This window comes from Aegilops tauschii, chromosome 4 (assembly GCF_002575655.3).
Source record: "Aegilops tauschii subsp. strangulata cultivar AL8/78 chromosome 4, Aet v6.0, whole genome shotgun sequence".
Lineage (NCBI taxonomy): Eukaryota > Viridiplantae > Streptophyta > Magnoliopsida > Poales > Poaceae > Aegilops > Aegilops tauschii.
Genome location: NC_053038.3, coordinates 484,721,291 through 484,738,641, shown reverse-complemented (window position 1 = coordinate 484,738,641; position 17,351 = coordinate 484,721,291). Strand labels below are relative to the sequence as shown.

The 17,351-nt window shown below is 44.8% G+C and overlaps 1 protein-coding gene across 1 annotated transcript; it reads right to left on the bottom strand.

Moving 5' to 3' along the window:
• Positions 1–9,551: 9,551 nt before the first annotated feature.
• On the bottom strand, positions 9,552–13,476 carry LOC109765898 (xyloglucan galactosyltransferase KATAMARI1 homolog). Its single transcript, XM_020324662.4, is given in 6 exon segments — positions 9,552–9,956; positions 9,959–10,018; positions 10,021–10,040; positions 10,430–10,521; positions 10,523–10,539; positions 11,317–13,476. Coding segments are annotated over 6 exon segments (2,397 nt in total). The 5' UTR covers positions 13,223–13,476; the 3' UTR covers positions 9,552–9,654.
• Between the last annotated feature and the right edge of the window lie 3,875 nt (positions 13,477–17,351).

Below are 17,351 nucleotides of genomic sequence, written 5' to 3'. Positions count from 1 at the left end.
TTATGTAAAACGTGATAGTCTGGATGGTGCGCTGGCTCACGGCGCGTTGTCTCGCGCGCTGCCTGTCAGGTCGTTGCTAGTGCGAGGTTCCGTTGTTGGTTTTCACAAGCCTATGCGTTGCTAGTGCCACGTCGATTGCTTTTTTCTATTTCTTTTCACAAGTTTGTGCTACACCGTTCTAGTTCCTCTCGTTTTTCTACACTCCCATTTGACTCCCAATATTTGTTTTTTCCATTTCCGTTTTGTTGTCCTTATTTTGTTTTTTCTATTTCATTATTTGTTTTAAATTATAAACTATTTCAAATTCACGATTTTTTTATTTTTTTTCTATTTTCACCTTTTTCTTTATTCTTTTTTCCTTTTATTCTTTATTTATTCATTTAAAAATCATCAACTTGTTTTCACTCTATCATATGTTCGCTTTAAATGTCGTGCTAATCTTGATTGCGGGTTATTTTGTCACACGCGCTCTGTGTCGTGTCATGTGTTTGGTGTCTATTTGTCGACCTGTTCACGCGTGTGTCTTTTGTTAGGCCATTTTCGCGGCGCGGTCTGAGGTCTCGTTTCGGGTTGGTTTGCTAATTATTATCTAAATGAGAGTTAATAATTTTTCATCTAACTCATATACCGTTAGATACACGTGCTTTTGATTCATGCTCGTTGTCCTTGTGTCGTGTTTTCTATTTGTTCTTCGCGAAGCGTGAGACCCGATATGACATTTTTTAATGGGCCTTCATTATGTTTTTGCGTATTGATTTTTGTGTGGGCTTAGCCTTTTTGTGGAGGGACATGTGTCTTTTTGTTCCCTGTTTTTCTTTTATTTTTTGTTTGACCGTGTAGCTAGGAGGGAATGTAACTAGATGTTTTGATTTCAGCTTTGCTAAATCTAATCTAAATAAGTTTTAGCTCATCTAAGTCTATATTTGTTTGCTTTAATGTTTGCACAAACTCGATCATGCGCGTCTGTGTCAGCTTGTTCTTTTTTGTCGCCCGTCCTCTTGTTCCGTTTTGTTTTGTGTGTCATGTTCTCGCATTTATTTTCACATGAGCCTATATATGTTGGTGTTTGGGGGGCTCGACTATGAAGCTTATTCCCCATCTTGTCACTGACCGATCTTTGACCCCGGTTATTTTTGCCTATGTTTTATTTTTCACCCCAGTTATAGGTCCACCCTTGACATACAACTCGCATGTAGTTTGTTTCATCCTAGTTACAAGTCAACCATTGACTCGCAACCGGGCCCGTAGTTTGTAGTTGTCCTAGGTGCAAGTCTACCATCGACTCGCAACTGGAGCACGTGTTTTTGTTTTTCATCCCAGTTGCAGGTCTACCATTGACATGCAACTTGGCATGTAGTTTGTCTCATCCTAGTTGCAAGTCGACCCTTGACTCGCAACTGGGCTCGTAATTGTCAGACTTGCAAGCCAACTCTCGACCCATTTTTCATCCCAGTTGCCAGTCCACCCTTGACTCACAACTGGGCCCATAGCTAGTTTCATCCCAGTTGCAAGTCAACCCTTGGCTCGCAACCGGCTCGTAGTTTCGTAGTTGTCCCAGGTGCAAGCCCCCCTAGACTCACAACTGGATTTGTAGTTGTCCAAGTCGCAAGCCCACCCTCTACTCACAACTAGAACATGTGTTTTGTTTTTCATCCCAGTTTCAAGTCTACCTTTTGATTGCAACTAGCTCATAGCTTGTTTCGTCCGAGTTGCCAGTCATCCCTTAACTCGCAAGTAGGCTCGTATTTCGTAGTTGTCTCGGTTGCATGTCCACCCTTGACTCGCAATTGGGCTCGTAGTCGTCTGACGTGCAAGCCCCCCTCCGAGTTGCAAGCTCACCTTTTGCCCCGCAACTGGGCCTGTGTTTTGTCTTTCATCTCATTTGCAAGTCCACCATTGACTCGCAACTTGGACTGTAGTTTGTTTCATCCCAGTTGCAAGTCGGCCCTTGACTCGCAACTGGGCTTGTAGTTTCGTAGTTGTCCCAATTACAAGTCCACCTTTGACTCACAATTGGGCTCATAGTTCTCCCAATTGCAAGCTCACCTGCGATTTGCAACTAGGCACCTGGTTTTTTTCCATCCCAGTTACAAGTCCACCCTTGACTCGCAACTGGGACCGTAGTTTGTTTCATCCTAGTTGCAAGTTGACTCTTGACCCACAACTGGGTGATTTGTTTCATTGTTGTCTTAATTGCAAGTCCATCCTCGACTCGCAACTGGGATCATAGTTTGTTGTTGTCCCAGTTGCAAGTCCACCATCGACTCGCAATTGGTCCCATAGTCTGTTGATGTCTCAGTTGCAAGTCTACCCTCGACTCGCAACTGGGGTGTGTTTGTGTTTCATCTCAGTTGCAAGTCCAACCTCAACTTGCAACTCGTATCTATATACTAGTCTCAGTTACAAGTGCACCCTCAACTCGTAACTAGGCCCATATTTTTTATCCTAGTTGCAAGCCCACCCATGACTCGCAACTGGGCATGTGTTTTTGTCTTTCATCCTAGTTGCAAGTCCATCCTTGACTCGCAATTACGATCGTAGTTTGTTTTATCCCAGTTGCAAGTCGACCCTTGACTCGCAACTGGTCTCATGGTTTGTAGTTGTCCCAGTTGTAAGTCCATTCTCAACTCATAACTGGCATTTTTTTGTCTCCAGTTGTAAGTCCACCCTCGACTTGCCACTAGTCTCGATGTATCTTTTGAATCGTAACTCGGCCTTACTTTTTTGCATTAGTTGCAAGTTCATCCTCAAGTTACTAGTGAGTCTCACTTTTTCGTGTCAATTGTAAGTCCACCATGTCTCACAACTGAGGGTTGACTTTTTTTTTGCCCGGGTTGCAGGTCCACCATTGATTCGTAACTCGTCTCGTAGTTTGTTTTACCCTCGTTGCAAGTCGACCCTTGACTATCAACTAGGCTCGTAATTTTGTAGTTGTTCCAGTTGCAAGTCCATCCTCGGCACGCAACTGGGCTCGTAGTTGTCCACCCTCGGCTCGCAACTAGTTCATGTGTTTTGTTTTTCATTTCAGTTGCAAGTCCATCCTTGACACACAACTAGACCCATAACTTGTTTCATCCTAGTTGCAAGTCAACCGTTGAGTCGCAACTGGGTTCGTAGTTTCTTAGCTATCCTAGATAAAAGTGCACATTTGACTCACAACTAAACTTATAGTTGTCTGAGTTGCAAGCCACCCCTCGACTCGCAACTGGAGCCTATATTTTTGTCCCAGTTGCAAGCTCACCCTCGACTCATGACTAGGTCGGTAGTATGTTTTTACCTCAGTTGCAAGTCCACACTCGACTCGCAATTATGCCCATAGTTTTTCATGTTGTCCCAGTTGCAAGTCCACCCTTGACTCACAACTAGGCTCGTAGTTTTGTAGTTGTCCCAGTTGCAAGTCCATCATCGACTAGCAATCGGCTCGTAGTTGTCCGAGTTGCATGTCCACCCTCGACTCGCAACTAGTGCATGTGTTTTGTTTTTTATCCCAGTTGCAAGTCCACCCTTGACTTGCAACTGGACCCATATAACTTGTTTCATCCCAATTGCAAGTTGACCCTTGAGTCGCAACTAGGCTCATAGTTTCGTAGTTATCCCAGTTGCAAGTGCACACTTGACACAAAACTGAACTCATAGTTGTCTGAGTTGCAAGCCACCCCTCGACTCGCAACTGGAGCTTGTGTTTTGTCCTAGTTGCAAGATCACCCTCGACTCACAACTGGGTTGGTAGTATGTTTTTCATCTCAGTTGCAAGTCCACACTCAACTTGAAACTGCGCCCATAGTTTTTATGTTGTCCCAGTTACAAGTCCACCCTCAACTCGCACCTAGGTTCGTTGTTGTTTTTCCCTAGTTGTAAGTCCACCCTCGACTCACAACAAGGCCCATAGTTTTTCTTTGTTTTGTGTCAGCTACAAGCCCATCATAGTCATACTACTGCCCCTGTAGTTGTATTTTTGTCCCACTTGCAAGTCCACACCCCATCTCCGCAACCTGCCCTATTGGTGTTGTGTCCCACTTGCACGCCCATCATCGACCAAAAACTGACCCCATAGTTATTTTCATCCTAGTTGCAAGACTAGCCTCGACCCGCAGCTGGACCACATAGTTGTTTTGTCTCAGTTGTAAGTCCACCGTCGACTCGCAACTAGGCATGTAGTTGTGTTTCATTAGTTGCAATCTCACCCTCGACTCGCAACTGGGCTCATAGTTGTTTACGTCCCAGTTGCAAGTCCATCCTTGACACGCAACTGAGCACATAGTTGTTTGCTGTATTTTCTTGTGTGAGTTGAAAGCCCATGCTAGTCTATCGCAATTGGGCCTTTGTGGTTGTTTTCCTCCCAATTTCAAGCCCACCCTCAACAGATCCAAATTATCATTGGCTCACAACGTGTCCCTGTAGTTTTTTTGTCCCAGTTGCAAGCCTACCCTCGACACGCAACTACACCCATTTTTTGTTGTTGTTATCACAGTTGCATGTCCGTCCTCGACTCGCAACTGGGGCCCATTTTTTCTTGTTGTTATCACAGTTGCATGTCCCCACTCGACTCGCAAACTGGGCATGTAGTTGTTTTCATCCGAGTAGCAAGCCACGCCCTCGACTCGCAACTGGTCCGTAGGTTTACCTCACAAGGGAGGACGCGCCTGGCCTGTTGTAGGAATTCCAGGCCACTATTTTTTTTGCTGACTAACTGGGAGCACAAATTCAATTTTCCAACGGTGGTGTTGCAGTGAGACGTGGGCACGAAGCCTACAGAAATATGTGACACTCGTGTTTTTTTTGTTGTTGTCCTTTTTCAAACTAAAATACACGAGAGGTCAACTGCATCATTATTGTAGAGAGAAAAGCAGTGGCCAAGCAATAAGAGCACCAAGGGTGATTTTGCTACATGATTTTCCAACAATACTTTATTTTTAAACTCCTGCACATGCAAACAAGCAATTATGACCATGGCCAGTTATTCCAACAAATTAAGGGAGAGAAGGGGAGATTGTATTTGTTTGTTTTATAAGTCGTGTCAAAATTAAGACAGTCACCATAGAGATCATATTGTTCCCCTAAGTGCCCATCACACTAGAAGATGCATAGACCCTTGTTTGTGTTTCTTGAATCTACTTTGAACTTTGTAGTAGAATCTTGAGTCAACAGCCTGCCTCCCCCCTAGAGTAGTCCAGGACCATCATCATCTCATTTTTGTCGTTTTCCTTCCTCAATGACGTCCTCATATTAGTACATATTCTTTTGCGTAAGTGAGTGGGGCATTATACGAATGAAATGATAGAATGCCATGATTTTCCTTGTTGTCATCTTCACAGAGTTGAATGCTCTCACAAACAGAGTAATTATTTCTCGACCGTTTTTTTCAGCACGGGTTTGATCAACTTCCTCTTTTTTCCCCTTTCTTTTCATCTTTTTTCAGTTGCGTGAACTTTTTCCAAATTGTTTTTTTAATTCATGAACTTTTTCCAAATTTCTTTAACCCTTTTTCAAATTGTGAACTATTTTTTCAAAAAAAATATGAACATATTTTTATTTTCACTTTTTCCTCAAATTACGTCATTTGCCAAGTCGTGAACTTTTTCCAAATTCGTTAATTTTTTAAGAATTTTTTTAAAATTACGAACCTTTTCAAGTCGTGAACTTTTAAAACAATTATGAAATTTTTATATTCATTATATTTTTATTTTAATGAACACTTTTAATTTTTTTGTTTTTTAAAGTCAGCATTTGTTGGTCAACAGTCAATGCTTTTTTTTCTAACCAAGTTTTTCCCCTTTCCATTACTTTCATAACGGAGATACAAACTTTTCTAGATGTTCGTGGGGAAAAAAGAGCTAGCAACGCCCGCAAAAAAATGAGCTAGCAAGCAACCTGTAGCTACCTAGCAATGCATGTGTAGCAACATGTAGCGACTTCCCTCCAAAAAAAAACTGTGCGACCTAGTGACCTAGCGACCTGTAGCAATCTAAAACGCGGCCTAGCAGAAAAATCTGTAGCAAAAAACCTTTAACAACCTAGCGGTCAACGCGGAGAGAAAACCAGTCAGCGGTGGTGCGAGTTGCCAATGGGCCACAGCCCGCGGTAAGGGCGTGAGCATCAAACGAGTCTCCGGCGCTTCGTTTGGTCCTGAGTTCGATTCAAAGGATGTGCTGAGGGTCATAATTTTTTTGTTGCGGTCAAGTCGCCTATGCAGCGCGCCGGTTCAAAAAAGAAACAAACGAACAATAGAACGACATTGGTGGACATGCCCTGATTTCCTGCTGATGTCACAATTTAGATGTGAGATAATATCTCACATCTAGATGAGATATAGACAGACCCTAATAATAAATGTTCAGTGTGTTATAAAAATGTACCATATAATTAAAAAATGCTCAATGTACATAAAAACGTAAAATGTGCACCATATTTGAAATAATGTTCGCCGTATATTAGACAAATGTTCACTGTATATTGCAAAAATTATAAATAAAAAATAATAAATGCGAAAACGAAAAAAACGAACCAAAAACTCAAAGAAGAAAGACAAAAACGAAAGAAGGAAAAAAAACCAAATCAAAACAACCCAAAAAAAAAAGAAAAAAGTGCATGCGTCAAATAGGCCAGCCATCTTGCCTCGCACTTCAGACCACGTGTTAGCCACCAAACGAGTACCTCCCGCCATTCCTAGCGTACACTTGAGCCGGTCCAAGTAGCTTCTTTTCGGTTTTGGGATGGTGTTAGAGACCCTTTTTTCTGTTTTCTTTCGTGTCTTTTCTGCCTTTTTCATATTCGATTTCTCCTTTTTCCATATTGCTTCTTTCTTTCTTTTATTATTTTCGTTTTATTTTCATGTTAGTTTTATTTTAAAAAAATTCTTCTTTTACTTTATTCTATTTTTTATTTTTATTCATTTTCTGTACATCTTTCAAATTTATGATTTTTTATTCGTTTTCTGTACATCTTTCATTTTCTGTATTGTTTTAGAATTCTCAAACATTATTTATGAGAACCTACTTATTTTTTAAATTCGTAAACATTTTTACAAAGCATGTACATTTTTTGAATTCCCCAACATATTTTTACCGATTCATGAATTTTTTTAAAAAAATTGGAAACATTTTCTGAAACTCGTGAAATATTTTTTTGAAATTTGGGAATTTTTTTTTTAATTCACAAACATTGTTTTGTTTTGATGAACATTTTTTGAGTCCACGAACATTTTTTTTAATCAATGAACTTTCCTCGAATTTTGGAAAACAATCTGAATTCTGTAAACATTTAAAAAAATGAGGAACAAATTTTGAACTCACGAACATTTTTCCAAATTCTTGATCATTTTTTTAATATGCGGAAAAAAATTAAAATCATAATAGTTTTTAAAATTTGCGAAAATTTTATGTTTTTCCCAATAGTTTCGAAATCATTACATTAGTTGAATTCACGAACATTTTATGATTTCTCAAACATATTTATTACAATTAGCATTTTTTTAAATTAGGAACTTTTCTGAAATCCTTGATTACTTTAAAGAAGAGAAAAAACAAAAAGGAAAAGAAAAAACAAAAGGCGAAATGGAAAGACCAGGGGCATCCCGCCCCGCACATGGGCCATCTTCATGTAGAGAAAGGGGAAATTTTGGAGATTATAAAGAATCCCGAAAACTTTACAGAGGAGAAGTTTCGAAGATTATACAGGATCTTGTAATCTCTTTTACGCGTTTATGAAATTGTTTTAGAGCTTTTTGGGTCCACATTTCCTTATACTACAGTTGTTGTATGGATACGGGATTATTTTTTGGTGAAAAGGATAAGGACCTATTATAAAAGTTCAACAGAATTATAAAGCATCCTCAACACAATAAAAATCAAGTTCCGAGACCACCGTATGACAACTACCTCCACCAAAACGAGTTGTTGTTGCCGCTACCTACAAGAACCGCCCTGACCTTGTCGATGACAGCCAAAAAGTCTTCGTGCACATGCCCATAAGGATCAACGCCCTGGAGACGTAGTAGTCGTCATTGAACCCTTGAATCGATCTGGAGCGCCTGACACCATATGTCATCATCGTGATTTGTAGCTGCCTCCATCCTGGTTTACTAGTCCCCTCGTATTTTGAATCATATTTTGATCATGATTGCAACTAATAGAATATAAGTTATACATAACAAAAGTAATACCATTGAAATTTTACATTCAAACACGAATCAAACAATATAATTTTTTGTGACATGCATTAACATTTTGGTAATCAAATACTATGTGGTTAAACTTTGATCCAGAATATGATAATGACTCATAAACCCTGACACAGGTAGTAGATCCAAACTTACAATTTCATGTCAGCTAAATGTTACTCCCTCCGTCCCATAGTATAAGTTATAAAACGTTATTGCCTTCAATATGTGAGCATATTGGATGTAATGGGATGAAGAGAGTACATAAAAGAGTAAAATACATCATAGATTCTAAAACTATTGGAGGTGTGTCAGTTTAGTCGTAGAACTTCAAACAACAGTTTTAGGTCCTAAAACTATTGGAGGTGTCTCAGATTAGTCCTGTAACTTTGAAACTGCAGTTTTGGGTACCAAATCTATGTAAGTTTGTTCATCTCTGGTCCTAAACTTGCATGGCCAACATCTATTGTGCATTTTTTCAAATGAGCCCTTTATATGTGTTTATGTCATGAAAAGTGATCCATACCCTACAACGTCGCAATGTGTGTTGCAACCTGCATGTCCATCACCTGCGTGGCCATGAGCTGCAAGGCAGCCTCGTCGAGAAGTTTGGCGTGGCCACCGGGGAGACCTGAGCCAGACGGCATGGAGGATGACATCCCTCTCCCTCGGCGCGACCGTCGGGGAGACCCCGAGCCAATCGGGGTGGAGGACGCTATCCCGCTTCTCTCCCTCTCCTCTCTGTCATCGTTGTTGCCCGGCACCCTTGCCATAGATTGTTGTTTGGCAATTGTCGATGCTATCGGACAGCGCGGAGGAGTGCACGGAAACCACGAAGCTGGCGCAAAGGTCGGCGAGAGTTATTCGGCCCCAACAGCAGCCACAAGTGGGTAGCAATTGGACGCACGACGTGTATTTCTGCTACTGCAGGGTGAGGCTGAGATGACTAGTCTACTCCTAGCTGGAGCTCAAGCCATCATGCCACTAATGGCTTCTGTACTATCTCCTCTGAACATTCTGTGCATGGGAGAAGATGAGGATGTGAGAATGAGGCGAGACAACGCTCTACGGGTTTTCTTGTGTAATTATCTTTCATAAATTAACCCGGTGGGCCCATTGGGTCAACATGGCAACAGTCCAAGCATCTTCAAGCGACACGTCAGCAGGTCAATGCTAGCCATGCAAGCAGCTTAGGACCTGAGATGAACAAACTTACATAGTTTTGGCATCCAAAACTGCAGTTTGAAAGTTATATAACTAAACTGACGCACCTCATCTCCAATAGACCCAAAACTGCAGTTTCAAAGTTATAGGACTAGACTGACACACCTCCAATAGTTTTAGGACTTACAATGCATTTTACTCCATATAAAATATGACTGATATGACTATGTTCCAAAACGACATGAGTAGCATTAGTAGTAATATGAGCAGCTTTGTCATAACCATAATCATCTCATCAGGCTCGGAAGCTTAAAACAAAAGAAGATTACAGCTCAAAAGCTGCGCCACCCAATATAACAAACCGCGCGCCTCCATGCCACGACCTCCCCGCCCATGATTGGAACGGATTGGATTCCCTGCTTCGAGGCGACACCACCGTCTCTTTGCTTGCAAAATGGACCCAACTCCGAGATCCCAAAGGCCGGGACGGTGCCGCGCTTTTTCACGCCAGACCGCCCAAGTTCATGAGCAAACGTGCAGTGCAGTACTATGCCTGCTTTCGCTCGCTGTTGCTGTCGCTGATGGACGTGGCTGGCCTTTGGCCTTTGGGACTTGACAGCAACTTGGATTGTTTCCACATGACGAAGGCCTCAATTTCCGCTCCAAAGAGAAGGACACCCGGATTTCCTGCCAGTATAAGTCATGGGTTTTTCTTTTTCTTTTGAAAATTGAGTATAAGTCATGGTTAGTTCGGTAGTATAGCCCGTGGTACTATATGCTGACCTAATATCAAATCTGTTCCCCATTTATGTCGGCAAAGGACCACTCTCCACGCCGTCAAAAATTACATAGTACTGTACTCCCTCCGTTTCAAAATAGATGACCCAACTTTGTACTAACTTGTACTAACTCTAAAGTTAGTACAAAGTTGGGTCATCTATTTTGGAACGGAGGGAGTACTATGCAGAACAAGAGACAAGGGAAAGGAAAACTGCATTATATAAATGGGCTTTCAGACTAAAAGGCGCATTACTGGAATTTTCAATCGTCAATTCTAACTTTTACTACTGTAGCAGCAAAGGGTGGCTTCAGAGAGCAAGCATATACCTGGTATTAAGGAGCAGCCGGTTCTCTTTCGTCTCATCCTTCGGACTCTGTAGAATCATCAATCCACCACATGTATGCTCATCTTGTTGTTTTCAAGAAGACGCTGCCGACTGCCATGAGCAAATTATGAAACATTACTGTATCTTGATGAAATCAGCTCACAAACCCTTCAATAATGGCCTAGCTCTGACTCCCACAGCCTGATGAAATCACAATGTGAGGAAACAGGACAGTGATATCACAACAATGACAGAGCTCTTCCTTGGTTTGCAAACAGGTGAAGAGGAAACTAGTCCCACATGGCCACATTAACTTCTCACATGATCCAGGCAGACAGGCTACATCACCATGAACAGGAACACATTGACAATGATGGAGCGAGGCTCGATCCAGCCACTTGTCAGCCCGAGACTCCCAGTTCTATGCTAAATTGGGCATGTAAAAAGATGGTGTATGCAGTAAATTCCAAGTCATGCGGCCAGAGTGATAAAACAGACAGAATGCAGAAAACAGGACAGCAACAAAATTGACATACCACTAGATCTTGCAAGGATTTACATAGCGTTATTGGGCAAACAAAACAAATGAAAATTCTAGTATGAGAAAAGTATATCTGTAGAGGCAAAGCAAAGGCCATGTGTCATATTTTCTCAAGGACTTTTGGTGGCACCACTTCTTACACCAGCTGTAGGGGTTGGATCATCAAGAACATACATGATCGCCAAGACTACAGCATCTAAGGATTCTTTACCGCGGATTTGCATCAGTGCACCGTCAGCTAGGATAGCTGTTTTGCTCATCTCTAAGAGCAGTCAGTTGTGCGGTCTAATTCTGGTCTCCTCGTTCGATTTTCCAAGAATTCTTGGCCGCTTCAGCTGATGAATTACCAGAATCTGCACCCTTGTCCTTGGGCTTGGGCTTCGAGAAGAATGGATCCCACTCATGAGGTCCAATTGTCCGCTGTCCTTCTAACAGTTCATATTTCCAGCTATTCTCTTCAATAAAATCTTTATCTTCACTGTCTGAGATGATATCTCTTCTCAATTGTGTCACTTTGTTGATGATTGCCGAAACCGAAACATCAAACGCGTCCTTCAGCGTTTCCAGTTTCGACCTTGGATCAGCATATATCACCTTTGGTATGAGATTGATAACCTCTTCCCTCATCTGCTTGACGATGTCTGGATGGATACCTCTTAGTATCTCCTCAACACTGACATTTCCATCACGGACGCCACCTTCAGGGATGAAGACGGAGTAACTCGTATAATTCTTCGGAAGATGCCATGTATACTGGACATATGCTGAACCAGGATGGAAGAAAACAGGTATGCAGCCAGCCAACATTGAGTCGAAGGCAGATCTTCTAGTATAGGAATCACCCTGGGGCTGCAAGCAGAATAAAGAGCTCTGGAACATCTTCATGATTGCGCTTGGGGAGTGGCACTTGCTCTCTCCAAGGTCACACTCCAACAATTTACAGAAACTTGATGTCCTGCACTGATCGATGAGCTGCCCTCTGATAGACATTGGATCACCAGGACGAGGAGCCCCTGCGAATGAGAACAGCCATGGCCTATCCAGGCTCCTCATTCTATCTTGCCAAAGGAAAACATCCTCATCTTTGGCAGGGTGAAAGTAAGTCGGATATGGTACCGCAAAATCATTGGCATTCCATGGGCTTGACTCCACCACCAGCATTGACATATTCTTCGCAGCCGGCATGAACAGCAGTTTGTTGCCCCAGTCAGATTCTTCGTCCGTCAACCGCCTGAAATCCCACGCAATCCTTCCCCCAACCAAGAAATGGTCACGCCCACCCATCACATTCCACTCGGGCCTCTTCCTCAACCAATCCACCAGATCATGTGGCGCGGCGTCCCTCATCGAAATGTTATACCCCCAGAGATACCTCGAGACATCGAACCCGGCATAGAAGGGCACGAACACCGCCGCGGCGATGGACGAGTCCTTGGTGAGGCACTCGTACTGCTTCATCCGGTTGCCAAAGATGACATCGACGGCGAACTGGTTGGTGGCATACCAGCCGGTGTTGGAGAAAACACCGTCCTCGTTGCTCAGCGGCGGGCCGAGACCGTCGTTGCTCATGAACTTGCACATGTTGGTCCAGACGCTGATGCTGTGGCACTCCCGGAGCATGTCCTCGTTGAAGCGCGGCGGCAGCTCGTGCACGTAGATGTACCGGCCGCCGCACGGGTCGCTCGCGTTCTCCGCCGTCTTGAGCGCCCGCTGGAACGGGTACTCCTTCGGGGGCACCTCCTCCTTCTCGGCGACGGCCGCGGGCGCCTCCTCCTCCTCGGCGACGGCCGCGGGAGCCTCCTCCTTGCCGGCGACGGCCGCGGGCGCCTCCTCCTTGCCGACGACAGCCACAGGCGCCTCCTCCTTGCCGACGACGGCGGTGGGCGCCTCCTCCTTCTCGGCGACGGCCGCGGACGCCTCCTCCTTGCCGACGACGGCCGCGGGCGCCTCCTCCTTGCCGACGACGGCCGCAGGCGCCTCCTCCTTGCCGACGGCGGCGGGCGGGGTGCGGAGAAGGCCGTCGTGGTTGAAGACGCGGTCCGGGAGGTGGTCGTGGGCAATGCGGGCCTGGGTGGCGACGGCGACGGGCCGCGCGTCGGGGTCGGGTGCGAGGACGGAGAAGTGGAAGTAGAAGATGAGGACCCAGAACATGACGCAGAGCGTGGCGAGGAAGCAGAGGCGCGACTGCGGCGGCTTCCCGCCGCCCTTCTCCGCGTCGTCGTGGTGGGACGGCAGCACGGAGCGCCGCCTCATTGCGGCAGCAGGCGCCCGCGCACGACGCGCCTTCGCCGCGCCGACGCCGGATTCGCAGCCGAGGGCCAGCGCCGCCGCACCGGCCTCGAAACCCCCACCGGCGCGCGCGACAGGGGCGGAGTCGGGGCGGGAGAAGCGGATCGGCGGGTCGGGCTCGGGGGGGAAGGTTTTGGTTTTGGTTTTGGTTTAGGGGGAGAGGAGGAGGCCTATTATCGCTGGGGATGGGAACGGGAATGGGAATGGCGGAGCTTTTGGTGGCGGCCGGTGTGGGATTTGGGGGTTTGAACGCCGTCTTATTTTGGGGGTGGGATGCCGGGATGGGAAGACGGGGGAGGGAATAAATGTGGGCAAGACGTGGCGGCCGGCCGTCTCTCGATGCGCGTCATGCCGTGGGGGCGTGTCGGTAGGAGGGAGGGAGGTACCGAGGTATACTATAATCAGGGTTATCTTACTTTTTTTTTCCCTTGTATACTCGCTATGTTTCTAAATATAAGTCTTTTAGAGATTTTATAATACTCGCTATGTTCCTAAATATACTCGCTATGTTCCTAAATATAAGTCAGGAGTATGAACTAGCAAAATGAGTGAACCTACACTCTAAAATATGTCTATATAAATTCGTATATAGTCTGTGTTAAAATCTCTAAAATGACTTATATTTAGAAACGGAGTGAGTAATGAAAATTGTGCCATCAAAGCTCGTTTCATCACACTTCTCTCTTTGCCCATGTCCCTCCTCGTGCGTCCATCCGACGCCGGCGTCCACCTTCCCCGCAGCTTGCCACTCCAGCCGCGGCGGCCACCCTCCTCCACCCCCTACCCCTCCAGTTCGCCTCCATGACTGTTAGCCCCCAATCAGTCACCTCGTCGTTCCATCACGCGAACAAGAGGCAAAGTGGTTTCTGGCTTGGGCTTGTTCGCGGGTTCAGACAAGTCCGGAGTGCGGGCAGGCGTGGAGGGATTGTCGGGCCGCTCCAGGAGGTCGAGTCTGGCCGTCGGGCGGCGGACTCGGAGCAGCTCCACCCCTTGAGAAAGACCATGTGGAGGCATCAACATGGGTTGGATATGGCAGATGCACGCACCGCGTTCCGCGGCTTGTAAGGAGGTTCTGCTCGAGACGAAGGACAAGCGCTTCAGGTGCCTTGACGTGCCCCTCTTGACGTCCATGGCGGTGGTCCAAGGTGGGAAGATGCCCCACCAATCTGCTAGTACTTCTTCGCCTGGCATGGAGTACTAGCGGATGCGACTATTGAACGGTCTATCATCAAGAAGCTGGTTGAGACACCACTTCATGTCTGAGCTGAGAACTTTTGTCTCTAACCTTAGTTAGTCGGGCTCACCAACGATAAACTTGCGCCCCTACCTTGTTGAAGACAGTGTCTACTTGTTGTGTGATGGTCTTTCTTGACTGATCTCTACAACCAGGATGAAAATCTTTGTTCATTCCGTCTACAGCCGGACATGGCAATGGTGGTGTGAGGACGTTTACCCCTTCTTAAAGGTGTCGATGCGAAAGAAGTTGACCTGGTCGTAGGTGCTAATTTCATATCTTGTAGTGGTTCAGCCTTGATTGCCTTTGTTATGTACTCTATTTAATAATTAATAAAAATGGATGTATGCATCTTACTATACAGAGGGTGGTGGTTTTTGCCTCCCTTTGAAAAATAAAACAAGGGCCTAAGGTAGATGATGTGCAAAAATAATTTGATAGATGCTCAATAAGCGTGACATACATCTTGTGGAGTCAAGAAAATCGGCAAAATTCATCCTTTACGGGACACATGTAAGTGCATCTAGTGCCCCTTAGTGATTTTGGTGTATTGAAGACTTATAGGTTAAGGGACTAATGTGTTTATAAGTGTACACAGGTCTAAGTCTATGAGGAGTTTGATATTTACAGAGAAAGTCGACCCCTAAAAATGAAGTTCTTCAACTGAAGACTTTGGATTTCTGAAGACTTTGAAAGTGAAAAAATTGGTGTGACCTTGAAGACTTGGTATTCATTTGAGGAACATGAAGCGTGAAGACTTTTGTGTTCGTAGTTTCATTTTCCCTTTCTTGAGTCATAGGAAACACCGTACTGTTAAAGGGGGTCGAGGAAATACTAAGGAAAAATTTCCATGTGATGCTCAACTCAAAATCCTACACCTACCAATTCCTTCGAGTGAAGTCATTGGAAATCTCATACAGTTCAGTCATATTCTTCAGTGACAGAGACGAAGTTCTTCTGGTCTCTGAGGAATTTGTTCTGACTGAGGAGTTAGGAATTCGCCAGTGCGGATTGCCTACACAGTGAGGAACATGATAGCCCTGAGGAATTTGATACTCAAATTTTCGACCGTTGCTGTGCTATGCGCCAGCTGTCCCAAAATATCTACCCACCTAACGGTTATATAATTGAAGGGCATTTATGTCTTATCATGTCGGGCTGCTCCCTAGGCTATAAATAGCCACCCCCTACAACCACTAGTTGGTTGGCTGCTCCGAGAGAAACTGACACTTGTCATTTGAGAGCATCCCATCCTCCGAGGACTTTGAGCGAAAATCATCAAGTGAGGAAAACCCAAACCCAAACACGTACAAACCCAAAGTGATTGAGCATCACTGAAGAGATTGATCCTGCGTGGATCCGACGCTTGTTACCTTTGAAGACTGTGCTTCTTCCAGACGGTTAGGCTTCATGGTCTAGACCATCCAAGAGGAAATTGTGGATCGCCGAGTGACCGAGTTTGTGAAGGTTCGGAAGTCACCTGAAGACTTACCACGAGTGATTGGGCGAGGTCTGTGTGACCTTAGCTCAAGGGGAATACGGTGAGGACTAAGTGTCCTGGACCGCGTGTTCAGGACTGCGTGTCCGGGACTGTGTGTCCTCAGGTTTAAATACCTAGCCGCCCTAACCAGATGTACAACTAAGACAACAGTTGGAACTGGTCTACCAAATCATTGTCTTCACCAAGCCTACTGGTTCTATTTCCTCAACTCTTTCATTTCCTCATTACTGTGTTGTGCACTTGTTCATATCTGTGTTTGAAGACTTTGACTCAAGACTTTCTCAATTTCCTCAGTTCAATTTCTTCAGTCTGTTTGTCTTCATCCTGTGTTATCCTGTGTTTACGCTTTCTGTACTCTGTGCTTGTCTTCATTTCATCATGATGACCATGCTTGTGTTCTGCTATGCATACTTTTGAGTACTTATTCTGCTGCAAATAGTTCTTCGCTAAGGAATTTCCTCACTGGCAAATTCCTCAGTGAAGAATTCATAAAAATCGCCTATTCACCCCCCTCTAGTCGATATAACGCACTTTCAATTGGTATCAGAGCAAGGTACTCCCTTGTTCTGTGTGATTTTGGTTTAACCGCCTGGAGTTTTAGTTATGTCGACCGCAGGTATGATCAAGGTCTCTGCTGGGTGTCCTACCTTCGATGGGACGGACTACCCCTACTGGAAGAATAAGATGCGAATGCATCTTGAGGCAATTGATAACGATCTCTGGTATGTTGTGGAAAATGGTGTTCCCTCTGTCTCACCCTCACTGAACGCTACCGATGTGAAGAGATTCAAGCAACTCGATTCTCAAGCGAAGAATATCATATGTGGCCATCTGAGCAAAGGACAGTATGGAAGAGTGAGTGCTTTGGAAACTGCTAAGCTTATCTGGGATAGGCTGTCCAAAGTGAATGAAGGAGTCTCAACTCAGCGTGACTCTCGAGTTGATGTTCTTCGCAATCCCTTCAACCGCTTCAAAAGACTCGACAATGAAAATGTTCAACAAACCTTCAATCGCCTCACTGACATCTCAAATGAGCTTCAAGCGCTTGGTGCCACTGACATCACAGACCATGAGGTGGTGAAGAAATTGTTGAGATCGCTTGATTCCTCATTTGATACTCTGGCATTGCTGATACAAGAACGTGCTGATTACAAGTCACTTGATCCCGCTGATATCCTCGAAAGGCTAAATACTCATGAGTTCCAGCTTGCTGAAAAGAGAGACCTCTATGGTTCGAGCTATGGCAGATCACGTGCACTGAAGGCCAAGGCAGTTTCTGAGTCTGAAGATGAAGACTCTGGCAGCAGCCTTGGTGATCCTGAAGAACTGAGCCAGGAACTAGCACTGCTCATGAAGAA